We start from the raw sequence: 21,715 nt of genomic DNA, 5'->3' as shown, positions 1-21,715 counted from the left end.
AAAAAAAAAAAAAAAAAAAAAAAAAAAGAGGGAAGTTTAGAGCAATTAAGTGCTTACATCAAAAGAAAATATTCACATAAACAACCTAGTATTGCACCTTAAAGAAGCTAGAGCAAACCAAACCTAAAGTTAGAATAGAAATAATAACTATCAGAGCAGAAATAAGTAAAATTGAAATAAAAAATACAAAAGATCAAAGAAATGAAAAGTTGACTTTCTGAAAAGATAAACAAATGGACAAACTTTAAGCAAGACCAAGAAAAAAAGACAGAGGACCCAAAGAAGTAAAATCAGAAATGAAAAAGAAGAATTACAACTAGTAACACAGAAATGCAAAGACTCATTAGAGGCCACTATAAGCGACTACCTGGCAGTAAATAAAACCTAGAAGAAATAGACAGAATTCAACAATATTTTTAAAACATCATTCATCAGGACAAAGTGGGACTTATCCCTGGGATGCAAGCATGGATCAATGTATACAAGTCACTGAATGTGATACATCATATCAACAGAAGGACAAAAACCATATGATCAATTCGAGTGATGCTGAAAAAACGTTTGACAAAAATCCAACATCCCTTCCTGATAAAACCTCTAAAAAACTGGGTGTAGAAGAAACATACCTCAACATAATAGAAGTTCTGTATGACAGAACCATAGCTAGTATCATACTGAATGAGGAAAAACTGAAAGCCTTTCCTCCAAGACCAGAAATACGACAAGGATGCCCACTTTCTTCACTGTTGTTCAAATAGTACTGGAAGTACGAGCTAGAGCAATTAGAAAGGAGAAAGAAATAAAGGGCATCCAAATTGGAAAGGAATAAGTCAAATTATCCTTGTTTGCAAATGATAATGATCTTATATTTGGAAAATCCTAAAGACTCCACCAAAAACACTTATTAGAACTGATAAACAAATTTAGTAAAGTTGCAGGATACAAAATCAACATATGAAATCAGTAGTATTTCTATACATCAACAGCAAACAATCTGAAAAAGAAATCAATAAGGTAATTCCATTTACAAAAGTTACAAATAAAATTAAATACCTAGAAATCAACTTAATCAGAGAATTGAAAGATCTCTACAATGAAAACTATAAGACATTGGTGAAAGAAACTGAAGAGGACACACACAAAAATAGAAAGATATTCCATGTTCATGAATTCAAAGAATCAATACTGTTAAAATGTCCGTACTACTCAAAGCAATCTACAGAGTCAATGCAATCTCTATTAAAATACCAATAACATTCTTCATAGTAATAGAAAAAACAATCGTAAAAGTTACACAGAACCATAAAGGACCCAGAATAGCCAAAGCAATCCTGAGCAAAAAGAACAAAACTGGAAGAATCACATTACCTGACTTCAAATTCTACTACAGAGCTATCGTAACCAAAGCGACAGGGTACTGGCATATAAACAGACACAAAGATCAGTGGAACAAAATAGGTAACTCAGAGACAAATTCATACTTCTACAGTGAGCTCATTTTTGATAAAGGTGACAAGAACATACATTGTTGAAATGGCAGTCTCTCCAATAAACAGTGCGGGGGAAACCAAATATCCATATTTAAATTAGCATGACTATGAAGAATAGTTTGGAGTTTCCTCAAAACACTAAAAATAGAGCTACCATATGATTTAGCAATTCCACTGCTAGGTGTACACCCAAAAGAAAGAAAATCAGTATATTGAAGAGATATTTGCACTCTCATGTTTACTGCAGCACTATTCACAATAGCCAAGATTTGGAAGCAACCTAAGTATCCGTCAACAGAAAAATGGATAAAGAAATGTATACTCAATGGAATATATTCATCCATAAAAAAAAAAAAATGAGAACTTGTCATTTGCAACATGGATGGAACTGAAGGTCACTGTGTCATGTAAAATAAGTCAGACACAGAAAGACAAACTTCACACATTCTCATGTATTTATGGGAACTAAAAATTAAAACACTTGGCTGGGCACAGTGGCTCATGCCTGTAATCCTAACACTTTGTGGGGGCGAGGTGGGTGGGTCACTTGAGGTGAGGAGTTTGAGACCAGCCTGGCCAACATGGTGAAACCCCATCTTTACTAAAAATACAAAAATTAGCTGAGCATGGTGGTATACACCTATAATCCCAGCTAGTTTGGAGGCTGAGGCAAGAGAGTCACTTGAACCTGGGAGGTGGAGGTTGCTGTGAGCCAAGATCATGCCACTGCACTCTAGCCTGAGCAAAAGAGCGAGACTCCATCTCAAAAAGAAAAAAAAAATTGAACTCATGGAGAGAGAGAGTAGAATGATGGTTACCAGAGGCTCAGAAGAGTAGTGGAGAGTGGGACAGAGAAGTGGGGATAGTTAATAGGTGCAAAAAAATATAAAGAATTCATGAATTTTATAGCATAACAGGTGACCATAGTCAATAATTTAAAAATACTTTAAAAATAATAATTTTAAGTACTTTAAAAATAACTAAAAGAGTATAACTGAATGTGACTATTACATACTGTATACCTGTACCAAAATATCCCATATACCCCATAAATATACACACCTACTATGTATCTACAAAAATTAAAAATAAAATTTAAATACTAATTTTAACTGATTAATTGAAGACATTATTAAGCAAAACTGGTATGTGGCAGTGAAGAATGCGTTGATTACTAATTTGGTATGGTACCACTCTTAATTTGAGCTAAGACACTACAAGTTTTATCCATCACTATTTTCTTCACATTCAGTGCAAATGTCAACACAATGAAAAAGGTAAATTACATCTTAATCTAACTATGAAAATAGTTTTGACTTTGCAGATCCCTGATAGAGTCCCAGAGATACCCAGCAGTCCCAAGATCACATTTTGAAGATCACTGCCCTAGATATCTCAGCTTTGATGAATCACCCATGACCTTAAACTAGTAAGTCAAAATCTCTTTATACTTTGACAAAGCACCATTAGATGATTCATAGGTCCACCAAAGGTTGATAATCACTGGCCTAAATGATACAGTGATAGGTAAAACTAGGGTGACAGCAGTGGGAATATATAGTGGGGGATAATTACCAAGAAACTGTATTCAGTAAGAACTAAAAGGCATTGCAGATTGATAAAATGTAAGAATATGAAGAAAATTAAAGAGTCAAAAATGTAAATCTTGATTACTGAAAAACTTACGTTACCATTAAAAGATTAAGAAGTCAGGAGGTATCCAGCCTCTGCCAAAAGGAAACTTAGCAGCCAGCGCCTCAGTAGAAACCTAAGGGTGCTGAATGAGTGGGAAAGGGAAATGCCGACCAATTGCAACGCGGCGGGCTGTGCCACTACCTACAACAAGCACATTAACATCAGCTTCCACAGGTTTCCTTTGGATCCTAAAAAAAGAAAAGAATGGGTTTGCCTGGTTAGGCGCAAAAATTTTGTGCCAGGAAAACACACTTTTCTTTGTTCAAAGCACTTTGAAGCTTCCTGTTTTGACCTAACAGGACAAACTCGACGACTTAAAACGGATGCTGTTCCAACCATTTTTGATTTTTGTACCCATATAAAGTCTATGAAACTCAAGTCAAGGAATCTTTTGAAGAAAAACAACAGTTGTTCTCCAGCTGGACCATCTAATTTAAAATCAAACATTAGTAGTCAGCAAGTACTACTTGAACACGGTTATGCCTTTAGGAATCCTATGGAGGCAAAAAAGAGGATAATTAAACTGGAAAAAGAAATAGCGAGCTTAAGAAGAAAAATGAAAACCTGCCTACAAAAGGAACGCAGAGCTACTCGAAGATGGATCAAAGCCACGTGTTTGGTAAAGAATTTAGAAGCAAATAATGTATTACCTAAAGGTACATCAGAACACATTTTACCAACTGCCTTAAGAAGTCTTCCTTTGGAAGATTTTAAGCTCCTTGAACAAGATCAGCAAGATAAAACACTGCCAAGTATAAATCTAAAACAGACCAAGAGTACCTTCATTTAAGTTTAGTTTGCACAGAGCTTGATAGCTATCCTTCATTCTCTTCAGAGGTAAATTATGGCACTTATGCCAAAATACATTATTTAATAAAGTTTTACTTGAAGTAACATCACTATGTAATTTGTGAAGACTTGATGACATAAGAACAAAAAACTTTTTATGAAAATTTTATTTGAAAATGAATGGAAGTGCCTTACATTAGAATTATGTACTTAAAAATTTTCCTAGGAAAGTGTTTGTTTGAAAGGTGTTTTTTGTTTTTGTCTTTTTAAACTACTGTTAAAAAACAGCTTATGATAAGTAATATGTTTAACTTATATTAGAAAAGAATTTTTTCCTGTACCAAAGTTGGCATATTGCATTCTAAATAAGATGCGAAATAGGAGTTAACCAACATTTAGCATGACCTTAAAACTGCTGGGGTTGGTATTAATTAAATTATAATAGGCACTGTGATTTGAAAAATTTATAGAAAAGAAAAGGTACTGGCTCACGCCTGTAATCCCAGCACTTTGGGAGGCCAAGGCAGGAGGATCACGAGGTCAAGAGATCGAGACTATTCTGGCCAACATGGTGAAACCCGGTCTCTACTAAAAATACAAAAAATTAGCTGGGCGTCGTGGCGCACACCTGTAGTCCCAGCTACTCAGGAGGGTGAGGCAGGAGAATTGCTTGAACCCGGGAGACGGAGGTTGCAGTGAGCCGAGGTCGCACCACTGCACTCCAGCCTGGCGCCTGGTGACGGAGTCAGACTCTGTCTCAAAGAAAAGAAAAGGTACAGGGCAAGTTTTTAAATTTAAACTTTCTGTATTTTTTTTAACCAGTAAAAGTGAGATTATGATGGCCTCTCTCATAAGAATATTCGATTTTAAAATAGGTTGTAAAATATTTTGAAAATATTTGAATGTGAGGTACCATTGAGTCATCCAAACTAGGTAAAGCCTCAAGTACTTCAAATTAGTAAAATCTAGTAGGTGATTATATTCACCTAAGAAAACATATAAAATAATTTAGAGTTCAGGACCTAGCTTTTATCTTAAACAAATAGATAAATGTATACTACTCTTTTTCTCATAATAAAAATCTTACATTTCCATTCAAAATTGGTGCTCCCATATTTGTTGATAACCAAAACTCCTACGCTTTTTTTTTTCTTTTTAACTACTTTCCAAATACATACTATACCTCAAAAATAGCAAGCGTATCAATATTGTGGGCTTTTTCTTTCCTCTTCATAAACCCACAGTAAAATTTAATCACGGGAAACTACTTATATCTTCACAATTTGTATTAATAACCTAAAATGTTATCACTTTATCTTAGACATCAGCTTGCTTTTTATCTCCTTTATTAGTGAGTGAAATAGAGCAACCAGCATGCCTGTCTTCCCAGCTATTTGGGAAGCTAAGGTGGGAAGATCACTTGAGCCTAGGAGGTTGAGGCTGTAGTGAGCTGTGATTGCACCACTGTACTCCAGCCTGGGCGATGGAGTAAGACTCCTGTTTCTAAAACAACAACAACAACAACAAAAAAAAAACAAATAGAGCAACCATAGTGCATAAGGGAAATGTTCCCTATGGAAATATATGTATGTCTGTGATAGTGGTATGCAAATGCTAATTATTTTACAAAATAAAAGTACCAGAACTATTCTTATTATTGCCACTCGAACAACTAAAGGGTTTGCTTTATTTTACTAATGTTTAAAAGGAACTCTTTGCTTCAAACAGCTTTGTTGAAATCATGTAAAAATTTGCTAATATATAATCAAGTTATTTAACTCAACTTATTTAATTCAAGCTTGTGATACTAACATATGAAGGTAGCATATACCAAGTCATAAATTGTTGTAAATCTTCCCTGTAAAGTAAGAGCTACTTTATGATTTTTTAAAAAAACTTTTTTTGCCAGCCATTAACAATTGCATTTGCTTGGATCCTAGCAACAATTCTTTTACAGTATTAGCACTCTTTTTACTAAGGAATGCCTCCTAACGAAATGCAAAGGTAGGAAAAAGTCTCTTATAATTCCCAGAGGTATTTAAAACAGGTATTTATGAAAATCTTTTTGTGGATGTTATAAATCTTGCTAGTTATTTTATCTTAAGTATTGGATGTAGTTCCTTGGAATTGTTATTATATATTTATTTTTTTCTAGTATAGTTTCAAATAACTTTTCACCAGCATATTATTTACTGACCATATCTACTTTATAACTCAAAATAAGTTGGACAAATAATCTTCTGAATAAAAACTATTTTTTCCAAATATAACCACTCTCATGTGGTTCACCCTTCACCCCTGCTACAGAACACTTATTTATGTAGCCCAGTACCCATCTACAATAATATCTTGATATTTTGACAAATTTTTTAAATCATAAAAATAAAATATTGTAAAATACAACAACCTTTTGACAAGGTTACTTCATCTTCATTCATTATTATGTGACAGTATTAAATAAACTACTACTCAGTAATTGTAAACTATTCTGTGTTTTATCTGTCATTTTCATGTTACTGTCTTGATAACTTGCTCCAAACTCTTCCCATCAAATTGTTTTATTACCATACATTTGTCTATCTTAAAACTAGCTTCATTCACAGAGAATAACCTAAAAGCAGTCTATTAAAAATCCTGTTTTCAGTTTGATAGATTTTTTTTTTATCACTCTGACCGTGAAACTAACTGAAATTATAATGGTTTTTTTCCTCTGCTAGTCACAACACAGATCTTCTGTTCATTTGTTCTCTGTCTACGGGGCACCAACCTCTACAAAGAACCAGCCAAAGGCTAGGTACTTGATATAAAAAGGAATATGACATAATTTTCTGCCCTCAAGTTGCTCTGTCTCCTGAGAGAAACAAGTAATATTTATTATATAATATGTTAAATGCCATAAAAGAAATAAAGTCCTTTGATAAATGCTGTTGAATTGGAATTCAATAAAAACTGTAAACTGTAGACCTTTTTATAATCAAATGCTTTTGTTTTAAAACAAAACAGATTCCTCCTTATATTGACTTAGCAAAGGAGGTACAACGACATTAGCATTTGACCTGAAGTATGGTTTTTTTATTGAATGAGCTGTAAGACATTTTTACTGTTTAAAATGAACACTGAACAAATTTGTTATTAATGGTATCTTTGTTAAAAGTAAAACATAGCTCTAAATAAAATACTATATCAAAACCCAGTACTGGAGTTCATTTGAAGTTTGATATTTTGTGTAAAATAACAAACGTATTAACACAGATTTTTTAAATAACTCGGAATCTTATAAAGCACTTCAGTACTTATTTGTTCTTTTTTTCCTTACAAACATTCTGTGTGGTAGGTGGTATTATCTCTGATTTACACATGAAGACATCATTGTTAATGTCATTTATTTATTCATTCTGGCATTTACTATGTGCCAACTTGCACAAGGAATAGAAATGTCTAGATAATAATGAATGTCTAGATAATAAATGTGTTCTAGACAGTTCTAGATTGAACATAGGTCTCCTGCCAACAAATTCTCTCTGCTGTTCACATTACTCTTTATTTAACATATGAACCAGGTTACTAAAATAGGGAAAATCATGTGTCTTAAAACATGAAAATAGTAACGTCTTTGAGGTCACTTGACCTTTTCTAGGTAGGCTTTTTAATGTGTTTTATCTCATTTCTCAATGTTAGAATACGGGTAGATTTAATTTTGCTATATAGGAAATGGTTCATCTTTGTACCAAAATATTGGATTCTTCTGATATTTAGACCGTTGGAAACTTTCTAAAATTAGGATTTTGTAGTGTATACTAAACAATTGCAAATTGCATATTCACAAAAATGTATTCTGAGTATGGTGATATTAAACATTTTTCCCCAAGGAAATTACTGTCATGCCTGTTATTTCTAAAAAATGTACATAAATATTTCTGTGAAAGTTCTTTTAAATTGACCCCCTACAAGACTTCTGTGAAGTCCTTCTCCCTAAATTGAAGCAAACTGTAAACCAAATAAAGATCATGTAAAGCCTTGAAGAGGAATTGTTTTCATTTTTGTTGCTCAAGTTATATCTAAATGTACATTATAGTTTATATGCACTGTTTTAGATACTGGTTAGGCAATCTAGACAAGATATATGAAGGGCTGTAAAAATGGTAAGAGTTTATTCTGACCATAACTTGAGGCTCAGACAAAAATTTATTTGCAGGCTAGGTACAGGGTTCATGCCTGTAATCCCAGCATGTTATGGAGCTAAGGTGGGAGGATCACTTAAGGCAAGGAGTTCAAGATCAGCTTGGGCAACATAGCGAGACACCATCTCTACAAAAATAATAAAATAAAAATTAGCCAAGCACAGAGGCGTGTGACTGTAGTCCTCTAGCTACTTAGGAGGCTGAGGCAGGAGTATTGCTTGAACCCAGGAGTTCAAGACTGTAGTGAACTATGATTGTGCCACTGCACTCCAGCCTGGGCAACAGAGTGCAACCCTGTCTCAAAAAAATAAAAAAATGCAGACAATTGTCAAGGCTCTATTTTACTAACAAAAGGGAAAGAAGATTATGATACTTTATTTTTTCTGATTAAAATATTGTTCAAATACTGTAATTCAAAAAATACTATCTTACTAAGAGAAACTGATCAAACTAGGATGTGCCATACATGGTGTCTGTCCTCAAGGCTACTGGAAAATAATATTCCATTTGTTTATTCCTGCCCTCACTTCTCCCTTACTCTTTCCCTAAGGCCCTTTTAGAATGAGCTCAATCTAATACCACAAATCCATCTTCAAATTGCTCCCTAGTTTTTAAAATCTGTGCTACAAACATTTAAAAAAACAAAATATTTGGGTTTATCGTCAAGAAGGCACATATCGTTTGGGTGCAGTGGCTCACACCTGTAATCCCAACACTTTGGGAAGCCGAAGCAGTAGGATCACTTATAGCCAGGAGTTTGGGACCAGCCTGGACAACACAGTGAGACTTCACCTCTATTTTTATATTTAAAAAGTTTTAATGAGGTATATACCTATTTCTCAGATGAATTTTCCGTTTTTTTTATTTAGCAAACACTCCAAAATGTGTTATTTTTAACTCTTCTCCATTTTCTTAGACTTCCAGTTTTCATGTTCTTCTTAACCACCAAACAAACCTTTACAAATTGCCCTTCCTTTAGCTTAGTCACTGAGCAAACTGTCATCTTTCAGTTCTTACCTTGGATGCTCCCCTCTCTTATGTGACACCATGCCTAAACATACCAAAGTGACATAAGTGCTTTTCTCCTTGAGTCCTGTTTATATATAACTTGGATAAAGTCATCATCTTATTATAATGTAATTGTCTACATGTCCATTTTCATCTGCTGTACTCCTTCAAGGCAGAGACTGTGGTGTATGTGTCTTAGCACTCAAACCACTCAAATACTAGCACATTTCAGAAAATCTAAACCAATCCCTTTGGATAAGATTCAAAAGGGTTGTAAATAAAATGTGATAATTTCCTAGCACACAGTAAGTGCTTTTTGCCATAAGAATAATTTTTGTGAGGCCGGGCGCGGTGGCTCACGCCTGTAATCCCAGCACTTTGGGAGGCCGAGGCGGGTGGATCATGAGGTCAAGAGATCGAGACCATCCTGGTCAACATGGTNAAAAATTTTCTGCATGTTACATAATCTCTGTAGCCTCAAAGTTATCACGTCTAAAATAAGAATTATAGATATATTTTCACAGTATCTAGCATAATGCCTAGTGCACAGTAAAAACTCAAAGAATAACAATAAAAAAAATCAATCAGCATAGCTACATTTCCTTTAAAAGACTGCTTTTAAAGCTAAGACCTTTCTGAGTGAATACAGACCTTTGGTAATTCTCACTATAAAGCATACCACAGAGAGATCATTCTCAATTAATCACAGAATGATAATCTAATTTGTGAATTGAACCATTCAAAATATCTAGCTGCAGACTCATTAAGCCCTCTACAAAAATGGACAAACAAGAAGTACAACTTAAAATATGTTTTTCTTTTATTGAATGTGGCATTTGGCTTTGTACATAGAGTAGAAGAAAAAAATTTTCCCAAAATGGCAGGGGGATGACATTCTTTTCTTTATTCATGTAACTGAAACACACATCTGGTCTAAAAGGCAGCAGTTTATAAGAGTCACTCCCCAGAGAGTAATGGTTCTGGAATAGAGATGCAGAACAAAACTCTATCTAGCTGAAATAGGAACGGAACTGAGGAAAGAATGGGAAGGAGTAATCCTAAGGGAGGTAAAATGCAACTCTCAAAGCTGGCTTTTAACCAGCACAGCTAAGGTTACAGCTCCTGACTTGCCAAAAATAACAGTAGGGTCTTTTTTTACAAGTAGTAAAGAGTATAGTTTTAGGTTTCATCTAAAAATAACTATTTAAAAAAATGAAAAAAAAAATCAAAGTATAATGAGAACTATTTAAACTGTTTCATGACTAAACAAATGCTGTTTCTATCATAATCAGAAATGGCGCCCCTCCGCTATTCACAACAGCATGCCTGGAGAAGGTTGCACCTCTTCAGGAAAAACAAACAAACAAGAAAAAAAAAAAAAAAAACAACTCTAGAATGTCATGTCACGATGCATCCAGTTGCAAGTAAATAAAAATCCAATTCGAAGTGGTTTAAAATAACACTTCTCCAGCTTTTGTGTGCATATGACTTATCTGGGGATCCTATTAAAATAGATTCTGATTCAATTGAATATTCATGGATTGAAAGAATCAATATTGTTAAAATGGCCATACTGCCCAAAGCAATTTACAGTTTCAATGCTATTTCTATCAAACTACCAACATTTTTCACAGAATTAGAAAAAAAAACTATTCTAAAATTCATACAGAACCTGAAAAACCCAAAGCAATCCTAAACAAAAATATTATAACAAAGCCAGAAGCATCACGCTACTCAACTTCAAATTATATTACAAAACTACAGTAACCAAAACAGCATGGTACTAGTACAAAGCAGACACATAACAGAATAGATCAGAAAACCCAGAAATAAAGCCACATACCTACCTACAACCATCTGACCTTTAACAAAGTTGATGAAAACAAGCAATCCCAGCAGCATTTACTGAATTCCCTATTAAATAAATGGTGCTGACTTAAGTGACTAGCCATATGCAGAAGATTGAAATTAGACTGCTTCCCTTCACCATGTCCAGAAACCAACTCAAGAAAGATTAAAGACTTAAATGTATAAAACTTAAAACTATAAAAAAACCCTAGAAGAAAACCTAAGAAATGCTATTCTGGACACAGGCCATGACAAAGATTTCATGACAAAGACTCCAAAAGCAACTGAAAAAAAAAAAACTGACAAATGGGATCTAATTAAACAAAAGAGATCTGTACAACAGCAACAACAACAACTGTGAAGAGAATAAACAGATAACCTACAGAAAGGGAGAAAATATTTGCAAACTATGTATCTGACAGAGATCTAATATCCAGAATCTATAAGGAATTTGAAGAAATGAACAAGTAAAAACAAACAGGTCCATTAAAAAGGGGCAAAGGACATGAAAAGACACTTGTCAAAAAAAGACAAACACACAGCCAAAAAGCAAATGAAAAAAATGGTCAAAATCCCTAATCATTAGACAAATATATACTAAAACCACAATGAGATACCATCTCACACCAGTCAGAATAGCTATTATTGAAAACTCAAAGAATAATAGATGCTGGTGAGGTTGCAGAGAAAAGGGAACACCTATACACTGTTCGTAGGAATGTTAATAAGTTTAGCTATTGTGGAAAGCAGTTTGGCAACTTTTCAAAGAACTTAGAACTATCATTCAACCTAGCAATCCCATTACTAGGTATATAACCAAAGGAATATAAATCATTCTACCCTAAAAACACATAGCATGCGTATGTCCATCACAGCACTATTCACAATAGCAAAGACATGGAATCAACCTAAAGGCCCATTAATAGTTGATAGGATAAAGAAATTGTGGTACATATATACCATAGATTAATATGCAGCCATTAAAAATACTAAATCATGTCCTTTGCAGCAATATGGATAGAGCTGGAGGCCATTATCCTAGGCTAACTAATGCAGTAACAGAAAACCAAATACCACATGTCCACACTTGTAAGTAGAAGCTTAACACTGAGTCCTCATGAACACAAAGATGGAAACAATAGACACTGGGGCCTATTTAAGGGTGGTGGGTGGAAGGAGGGTATGAACTGAAAAACTACCTACTGCGTACTATGCTTATTACCTGGGTAATGAAATAATCTGAACACCAAACCCTCATAACATGCAATTTACCCAAATAACAAACCTGCTCCAGGTACGCCCTAACTAAAATAAAAGATGGAAAGGAAAAAAAAGGAGAGCTAAAACAGACATTAGTGTCCAGAACTCGGTCACATGACTATCTTCAGTTGTAAAAGTAGTTGAGAAATCAGGAAACACAATGACTGTCATGAACCAGGGCTGGGCACACGGCTACCAAAACTTGATTAGGGTTCTATTAACAAGGTTAAGATAAAAATAAGTTTTGGGTAGGCAACTAACGGTATCTCGCACAAATACCTAATTAGTACTTATCTACTACTGTGTAATGTTAATCTTTTTAAAAATATGTTTTATATTCATAATAGAAACAAGAGTCTTGAAAGCAGACTATTTCATTTTTTAAAAATGCCTTAAATGGTGGTTACACTAAAAAATATTAGTTATTTAACTTCTGAAGGGAAATACTTAGGTTACACTTTAGAAAGAAATTCTAGATCCTAGAAGCGATGAAATTCTGAAACAAATGCACAGAAAAGGTTTTTTATCATTTTGAGAGTGTTTTTCAGAATAACTTCTCTGGGCAAATGCTGGTACAAATAAACAATCAAATAAGCTTTGCAGAATCCTGACAGTATACAGACAAACCAACTAAATCCAGAGTTAGAATTTTTCTCAGGCCGGGCTCGGTGGCTCATGCCTGTAATCCCACTTTGGGAGGCCGAGGCAGATGGATAATTTGAGGTCAGGAGTTTGAAACCAGCCTAGCCAACATGGTGAAACCCCGTCTCTACGAAAAATACAAAAATTAACTAGGCATGTTGGTGGGCGCTTGTAATCCCAGCTATTCGGGAAGCATAGGCAGGAGAATCACCTGAACCTCGGAGGCGGAGGTTGCACAACTGCACTCTAGCCTGGGTGACACAGCAAGACTCAATCTTCAAAAAAAAAGTTTTCTCAAAGATGCCTATAAATCCTGCCCAAAGTTGGGCATTACAGGCACTTGCCCAGCCCTTTATATAGCAATGAATATTGGTATAAACTAACTAATAATTGCAGGGTCCTCTGTAAACATAAAGTACTAAATATTTATTTTAAAATAACTACACTGATTTATCACTAAATGATAATCTTGCTCTTAGTGGACAGAGTATATCACTATAACTCCAAAAAATGACACTAGGCCCCAACTACTAACCACTCATGAATTTTACTGCATCACCATCTCTACATCTTTAAATAAGAATAATATAAAAGCCAGATGTCCTTACTATCTAATTTTAAAACAATCTTAACACTAGTCAAAAAACATTCAAAAACGTTTGCTTTAGCTAAACAAATTGAGTTAAGTGCATTATTTGAGTTTAGAAAACTCTGATTCGGCCGGGCGCGGTGGCTCAAGCCTGTAATCCCAGCACTGTGGGAGGCCAAGGCAGGTGGATCACAAGGTCAAGAGATCGAGACCATCCTGGTCAACATGGTGAAACCCCGTCTCTACTAAAACTACAAAAAATTAGCTGGGCATGGTGGCGCATGCCTGTAATCCCAGCGACTCAGGAGGCTGGGGCAGGAGAATTGCCTGAACCCGGGAGGCGGAGGTTGCGGTGAGCCGAGATCGCGCCATTGCACTCCAGCCTGGGTAACAAGAGCGAAACTCCGTCTCAAAAAAAAAAAAAAAAAAGAAAACTCTGATTCATTGTTAAATTAACTAAAGGTAAAAAAAAGTCACTAAATCAGATTTAGCTGGTTATGAAACTATCAACTAATAGTCACATAGTACTTCAGAATCTACAAAGTCCTTTCAGAAATATAAACATATATTATCCCTATAAGATTATTACATATGAAAGTGCTTATAAATTATAAAAACCTGTATAAAGTCTAGTAATCAGAAATATACTATTACTATTCATTTATCAATATTATTAGTAACAATAATATTAAGCCTTATAAGATAGCAACTTTTAGCCACTTTCTACAGATAATGACACTGAGGCTGAGAAATGAGAACTGACTGGTCCAGGGTTGCATAGCTAGTTGTAACACATTTGGTACTTAAACTTCTATTTTCTTTCATTTTTCATTTCATTTATATAAAAATATGAGATCCAGTGTAATTTTGTTACACAATACTTTGCATAGTGATTAAGTCAGGACTTTCCATGTATCCATCACCGAAGTAACATACATTGTACTAATTAAGTAATTTCTCATCAACCAATCCCCTCCCACCCTTCCCAGGCTCCACTGTCTATCATTCCTGTCTATCATGCCTGATAGACAGGCTCCACTGTCTACCACTCTACATCCATGAGTACACACTATTTCACTCCCATTTATATGTGATATTTGTCTTTTTGTGTTTGGCTTATTTCACATAAGATAATGGCCTCCGATTTGATCCACGTTGCTGCAAAAGACATCATTTCATTCTTTGTTATAGCTGAAGAGTATTCTACTGTGTATACATACTACATTTTCTTCACCCAATCATCCACTTAGATTGATTCCATATCTTTAATATTGTGAACTGTATTGCGATTCTGGGTACTTTCTACTGCTCTCTATTCTGTTCCATTGGTCAGTATATCTGTTTTTATGCTAGTATCATACTGTTTTATTATTTTGAAATATATTTTTATATCAGAAAGTACTTTGCCTCCAGCTTTACTTGGAAGGTAATTGTCTTAACTGTACTATACTAACTAAGTGGACACATTCAAGAAATGCAAAGGATATGTAACAGTATCAACCAAAAAAGCAAATTTTGTCTTTGAAAAACACAAGAAATTATCTTTTGACCAAACTCTCATACAGCCAGTTTTATATTTTCAACTGTGTATTTGAATTCAATTAAACAGTGAGCTGTTATTAGATTCTATTCAACAGATAATCTAACTTCTCTACAGTGTTTTCCTTTCATGAATTAAAATTCATAACATAGAATATCATCTGACATAGTTAAACTTCTAAAGAAGGTATTATAGTAATACTATGTACAGAGCACTGATGTTAAATTCCCACCCTGATAATCACAGCTCTTTGTATAAAATCTTGGTTGATATCTCACAGAAGTTCTTGCATCATACTAAATTAAAGGTACAGAGCTGTCAAATTATCAATGAATCTTCTACACTGTTTTAAAGGGGTAGGGGAGACACTTAAGTTTTAGTTTCTAAGTATCTTTTCAATTTTTAAATGAATGTTAGAATGCTTTCCCTTTAAGTAGTGTAACAACTGAAGAAGGTATCTAATTAGATATGCATTTCAAAAACTGTCTAACTAAAAAAAGTGTGTTACATCATTCTACAAATATGTACTGGACACCTACTCAATATACAACACTATTCAATATAGGCAGCTATGGAGGATGCATAAGAACATAATTCTGTTTTCAGGGAGGTTTACAGTATAACTGAGGAGCTCAGATATGCACATGCAAATATTTAAATGGCATTGCAAGGCAAATACATGATTAAAGTTCCAATTAGAAGTTAGACCATGTGTACTATAAAAGAAAGTAGAATTAACTGGGGCTAAAACAGTGATACAAAAATCTCAGGGGAGAGACAGAACTTGAGAGCTCAGTCAGAAAAGAAAAAAAAATTAGAAAGGAAGAGACGAAAGAGGAGGACATCCACAGCTAAAAAGACGTAGAAAGGTCCAGGGGTAGGCCAGCAGTCTGCACAGAAGAGAAATGACAACATGGGAGGAGCAGGTTGGAGCCAGAAGCAAGAAACCTTTAAATATCATATGATATATTAAACTGAGACTTAATCATTCAATAAATATTAATTAGAGAATATATTATGTGCCATACACTGTTCTAGCTGCAAAGGATTCAACTGTGGACAAAACAAATAGTTTATCTGCTCCCATAGGGCTTACAGTCTACTAGTTTTAATTCTATAAGCATCATGGTACCACACAATGCTTCTGAACATAGGAGGGATATGATCAGAGATACACTTTGGGAAAATGATGTAGTAACGGTATGTACCCATATGAACTATTACTTGTAATACTGGGGTTCAGGGGTTCAGGGTACCCTCAGCTCCCCTGAGAGGACGTTTCTCCAGGTTCTTGGTCTCCTGCCCTCTCAAGAATGGGAGAGGGGACCATGGTGCAGTGCACAGTAAATGCTGGACTCAAAAGTGTTTGTAGAAAGCGACTTATTTAGAGAGAGAGAACGGAGAAGGAGAGAGAAACAGCTAACTCTCACACTGAGAAAGAAATGCCACTCTCACACTGAGTGAGAAGCATTTCCAGAGGGAGAAAACCAGAGAAGGAAAGCTCCTCCAACACTGAGTGAGAGAATCCAGAAAGATGGATTACAAGAGAGGAAAGCAGCTTCCACACTGAGTGGAAGGGAATAGAGACAGATGGAGTTTAGGAGGGGAAGACAGGCTTCCATGAGATAGTGTTCGTGGAACCCAAACATGGAGTCCAAAGGGGTGTGGAAGAAGGGGACTTTTAGCCTGGCAGGAACCCCCACCTTCTCTAAGACCCCGGGCCAATGAAAGGAGTTCCTTAGAACTTCCACTGGAGTGATTGACTTTTGACCCTTTCTCCTGCCTGCGAAATTCCAACGTAAACAAATCTCCCAGATGGAGCGAGATGGGAGGGGGGGTGGCGCTGGGAAGTCTTGCCCTTATAACTATGCCCCCTTGTGGCCCCGGAAATAGAACACATTCCCTCATACTGATACAGAAAAGAGAGGAGCAGACCCATTAAGATATTACAATAACAACCCAGGATAGAAGTGGCAAGTGATATTATTCAATTATCCAAATGGCTCCTTAAGTAATCTTAGATACATCGCCTCATTCTCTGCATCTCTGGACTCAATGGAAAACAAGATTACCACTCAGCTACAACCTTAAGATCTTCAATTAGAAAATTTTACAACAAATCAAGGCACTGTGTAACATATGTAACACTAAAGACTAGGAGCTACCTAGCTGGCCTTCATTTCCAACCTTTTCTTAGCAATACAACTTTAGAATTATGCATGTGCTTTATCAATTTAACCACTACCTATCAGTCTCCAAAAGAGCAATCACTTTCTAAATAAGAATGGGACACTGGCCAGGCATGGTGCTCATGCCTGTAATCCAAGCACTTTGGGAGGCAATGGTGGGCAGACAGCTTCAGCCCAGGAGTTCAAGATCAGCCTGGTCAACATAGCAAGACCCTATCTCTACTAAAAATCAAAAAAATTAGCTAGGCGTGGTGGTACATGCCTGTAGTCCCGGCTACTTGGGAGGTTGAGGCAGGAGGATCACTTGAGCTCGGCAGATGAAGGCTGCAGTAAGCTATGATCATGCCACTGCACTCCTGCCTGGGCAACAGAGAGAGACCTTGTCTCAAAAAATAAAACTAAAAAAAGAATGGAACATTTAAGGGTCAAAGCTAGACATGATAAAGGGTTTACCAAGAGCCTATGAAGGTCTGTGCTACCTCCCTTTAATTCCCTCTGTGTAATCTATAGTCCCAAATAACGGACAGACAGGGAAGTACCAAGTTACTTACAAATTTGTAAGAAACAGAAAAGGAACAGTAGACAAGATACTTATTTTATTCTCCATTATATCACAGAGAGCGATTTGTCTCTACAATTACCTTATTTGTAAAAGCCTTTAGGGTAAAGACTATGTTTTATTCATCTTTATTATCCCATTGTGCCTCCATGGAGCTTTGGATGCAAGTGCTAAAGGTGGAATTAAAAAGGAAAGACAAAAAGAGTCTAAGATCCAAAAAATAAATATGAGTTAACCAGATAAAGGAGGGTTCAGGCAGTAACAGCCTCCATCAATAACCACAGAGGGGATACAACCGTAAATAAGACATGATTTTTCCTTCTGAGGCACTTGCAGCCTTGTTAAAAAATATATTAGGAGGAGAGAGATAGCATACACCAGGCACTTAGAATGAGGTAACTAGCAAAATTAACAATTATAAGCTACATTTTACTGAATGTGCCAAACATTGTGAAGAACATTACAGACATTATCTCATTTAATACTCACAGCCCTATGAGTCAGATATGATTATCCTCATTTTTCAAACGTGGAAACTAAAAGTTAAAGCTGGCATAAATACTTATTCAAGGTCATAAAATTAGCAAATAGTGGAGCTAAGATTCAAACCAATGTCTAACTCCAAAACCAGTACTTTTAACCTCCAGGAACCAGATGGTAGTAATGAAGGTGGTAGAATGTAATAGGGTACTGAATGTATTTAGAAAGTGGAGCCAAGAGGATTTGCTGAAAGATGAAGAGCAGGGTTTAAATTGAAGAGGTATTAGATAATATCTATGGAACCAGATAACTAAACGGAAGAGAGCCAATGCATCAAAATCAAGTCCTTCTCCAAATACAGCCAGTGCTGTTTCCTTATGGGTACCCAGAGCCAACTTCTACTCATAAAACCTGCCCTACTCTCCTATGTATTTATTTTTGAGACAGAGTCTTGCTCTGTTACCCAGGCTGGAATGCAGTGGCATGTTCATAGCTCACTGCAGCCTTGAACTCCTGGACTCAAGCCATCCTCCTGCCCCAGTCTCCCAAGTAGCTATGACTACAGGTGTGCACCACCACACCCAGCTAATTGTTTGTGTGTTGGAGGGGGGACAGTATGTGAAGACAAGGTCTTGCTATGTTGCACAGGCTGGTCTCCAGCTCCTGGCCAAGTGATCCTCCCACCTTAGTTTCCCAAATGAAGGATTTCAGGTGTGATCCACCACACCTGACCTCCTTTTGTTTTTTAAATTTTTTATTTTGAAACAATTTTAGATTTACCAGAAAGTTGCAGAAAGGGTACAGAGTTCCCAAATGCCCTTTACCAGCTTCTCCTAATATCACCATCTTACATACCATAGCACAATTATCAAAACCAATGTATTAAGATTGATGCAATACTATTAACTACATGTTGCCAGTTTTGAGCAATTACAAATTAAGTTGCCATAGATACTCTTGTACACATGTATTAGTGCTCCTGGATGTCAAGGGTCCCCATCATTTCCTTCTGGCTTGATGATTTACTAGAAGGACTCATAGGACTCAGAAAGGCTGTTATATTCACAGTTATGGCTTATTACAGCAAAAGGATACAGATCAAAATAAGCAAAGGGAAAAGGAGCATGAGCAAAGTCCAGGAGAAACCAGGTGCAAGATTCCAGGTGTCCTCTCTCAGTGGAGTTGCATGCACATGCTTAGTTGTCCTAGCAACAATGTGTGACCACACATGCAAAGTAACGTCAACCAAGAAAGTTCACCCACCCCTACATGTCCAGCATTTTTATTGAGGGACAGTCACTAGGCATGTAATGCCTGCATGTGAATGACCTCAGCTATTTAGATTGTAGTCCCCAGATCCCCAGAGAAAAATAAGGCTTCACCATAAATGACACTGTTTGTATAAACTATCTGATCAAACCAGTACCTGTGGCTCAAGTCCTCAAGCACATAACACTCTTACCAAGCAGAATATTGCCAGGGCTCAGCTCTCATCTCCCAGGAGCCAGTCAAGGGCAGTCCTGAAAGGAGGCCTTTTTGGGAATGGCTGGGTGTGAGTAACCCACGCCAGCTGAATTAACCCTTGCCTGCAAAACCATTTCTGAGCTAACTCATTCAACAATGGCACAATATAATACTGTATGGATATATCAACACTAATTTAGTCAATCACCTACTCATTAACCTTTAACTTGTTTCTAGCTTTTTGCTAGAAACAATAAAAACAAAGTTTCAGAAAGCATAAAGAGCTACACAAAAGATAGATATACTTTTTCTAGAATTATTTTCACTAACTGATAAAGGTTTAGTCTAGACTGTGAGTTTCAGGGACCTGAATGAACATAAGATAGTTTTAAGAACAATCTGATTTCAAATAAGAGTGAGCCAACAGTAGGTATTTATGGAAAGGAAAAACACTGTAAAGGACTTTTCTTACTTCAGAAGTCCTATGGTGCTTGTTTCCAGTAATAAATATGAAAGTAATAAGAGTAAACCAAAAATTACATGATTTCTAGAAAAGTCATACAACATTACACACAGCAAAATAGGACTGCAGAGTTTTAACGGCATATCTATGTCTACATCTAGGGTCTAGGATTCCTACTTTACAATCAGAGTAACTTCATCAGGCTTTCACAAAAGTGACAGTTTTGAATATTTATGTTTAAGATAAAAGTAAATGTCAAATTTGTGTACATACATTCTTTTTCCTCTTATCTCACAAGTTATAAACACAATATTCCCAATTTATAATTAATAAAACCTTAATTATTTTAAGTGAAGTGGCCTAGTTTCTTATTTTTTAATTTTCAATATTTATTAGTATCTAAGACAAGGTATAATCCCACAAAAATTAAACCCAGTTGGCATAATGGGACAGCTCATGGTGTAAAAAATAATAATAATAAATAAATTCTGGCACACATGAAGTTTATCACTAAAAAGAAAACAAAAATTTATGCTTTGTCAAATAATAAAAAGTTAAACCTTGTAACATGTCCACTTTAAAACAAGAAAAAAATTATTTCCATTTGTTAATGATTTAAAACTCTGTCTTTAAAATAGCAAAATAAAAAATGTACATATCTTGAATCATTTTTCCAAGCAGCTTTAAACTTAAAAGTAATCAGTAATATTCCAGAAACCTTGATAAGCAATAAATTAGAGCAATGGATATTCTCAAAAGGCATGTAATCAAGAACACAGATGGCAACAGAAAAACTGATTATAAGCACATCTTAGCAAAATAATTTGGATTTTAACAACAACTTTCAATGGAAATAAGGCATTTCCCTCTTAGAATATTTAATAATATATCCAAATTTTTCTCCATATACTTCTTTTGTAAATAGTGTTAACTGGTATTAGTCCCCTTACACCAGAAAGCATTTGTACAATATCAAGAAATGAAGGAAGTAGAAGAATCAGAGGAGACAAAAAAAGTTTAATATTATTCATATAACAACTGAAATTGATTTGTTGAATTCTCTGAAAAAGTAAAAATGTAGATCTTGGAAACAGGAGTAAAAAGCATTTCCAAAGACTTTTCAAAAGGTGAAAGTCCTGTTATCTAAGTAATGTATTTTCATTCTCTTTTATTCCAACAACTTATAAAACTCTGGAATGGAAAATAAAGAGATTACAACTAACACGGCCTGCTACAAAGGTCAACTTAAAAACTTGGCCGGGTGCGGTGGCTGGTGGATCACAAAATCAGGGGTTTGAGACCAGCCTGACCAACACGGTGAAACCCCCATTTCTACTAAAAATACAAAAATTAGCCAGGTGTGGTGGCATGTGCCTGTAATCCTAGCTACTCTGGAGGCTGAGGTAGGAGAATCACTTGAACCCAGGAGCAGAGATTGCAGTGAGCTGAGATGGTGTCATTGCACTTCACCCTGGGTAACAGAGCGAGACTCCGTCTCAAAAAAAAAAGTCTTTATTT

At 35.6% G+C, this 21,715-nt stretch overlaps 2 protein-coding genes and 1 long non-coding RNA gene across 10 annotated transcripts in view; 2 read left to right on the top strand and 1 right to left on the bottom strand.

Moving 5' to 3' along the window:
• The window catches only part of RAD51B (RAD51 paralog B), a 661,060-nt gene that overhangs the window by 579,358 nt on the left and 59,987 nt on the right, over positions 1-21,715 (bottom strand). The gene's annotated exons all lie outside the window — the stretch shown is intronic.
• LOC108283237 lies at positions 2,094-21,648 on the top strand. 2 transcript variants are annotated; one of them, XR_001816734.2, is made up of 4 exons: positions 2,094-2,122; positions 8,322-8,395; positions 17,763-17,766; positions 21,639-21,648. It is a non-coding gene; the product is annotated as an uncharacterized LOC108283237 (long non-coding RNA). The 2 variants fall into 2 exon arrangements; XR_001816731.2 differs by lacking the exon at positions 2,094-2,122 and having other exon boundaries at positions 7,443-8,395.
• LOC108283221 (THAP domain-containing protein 2-like) lies at positions 2,260-4,222 on the top strand. The gene has a single exon (XM_037728762.1). The coding sequence runs from the start codon at positions 3,289-3,291 to the stop codon at positions 3,973-3,975; it is 687 nt and encodes a 228-aa protein (XP_037584690.1). The 5' UTR covers positions 2,260-3,288; the 3' UTR covers positions 3,976-4,222.

This window comes from Cebus imitator, unplaced genomic scaffold (genome assembly GCF_001604975.1).
Source record: "Cebus imitator isolate Cc_AM_T3 unplaced genomic scaffold, Cebus_imitator-1.0 Scaffold13, whole genome shotgun sequence".
Taxonomy (NCBI): domain Eukaryota; kingdom Metazoa; phylum Chordata; class Mammalia; order Primates; family Cebidae; genus Cebus; species Cebus imitator.
Note: the sequence above shows the minus strand (reverse complement) of the source record. Positions and strands in the feature narration are given on the sequence as shown.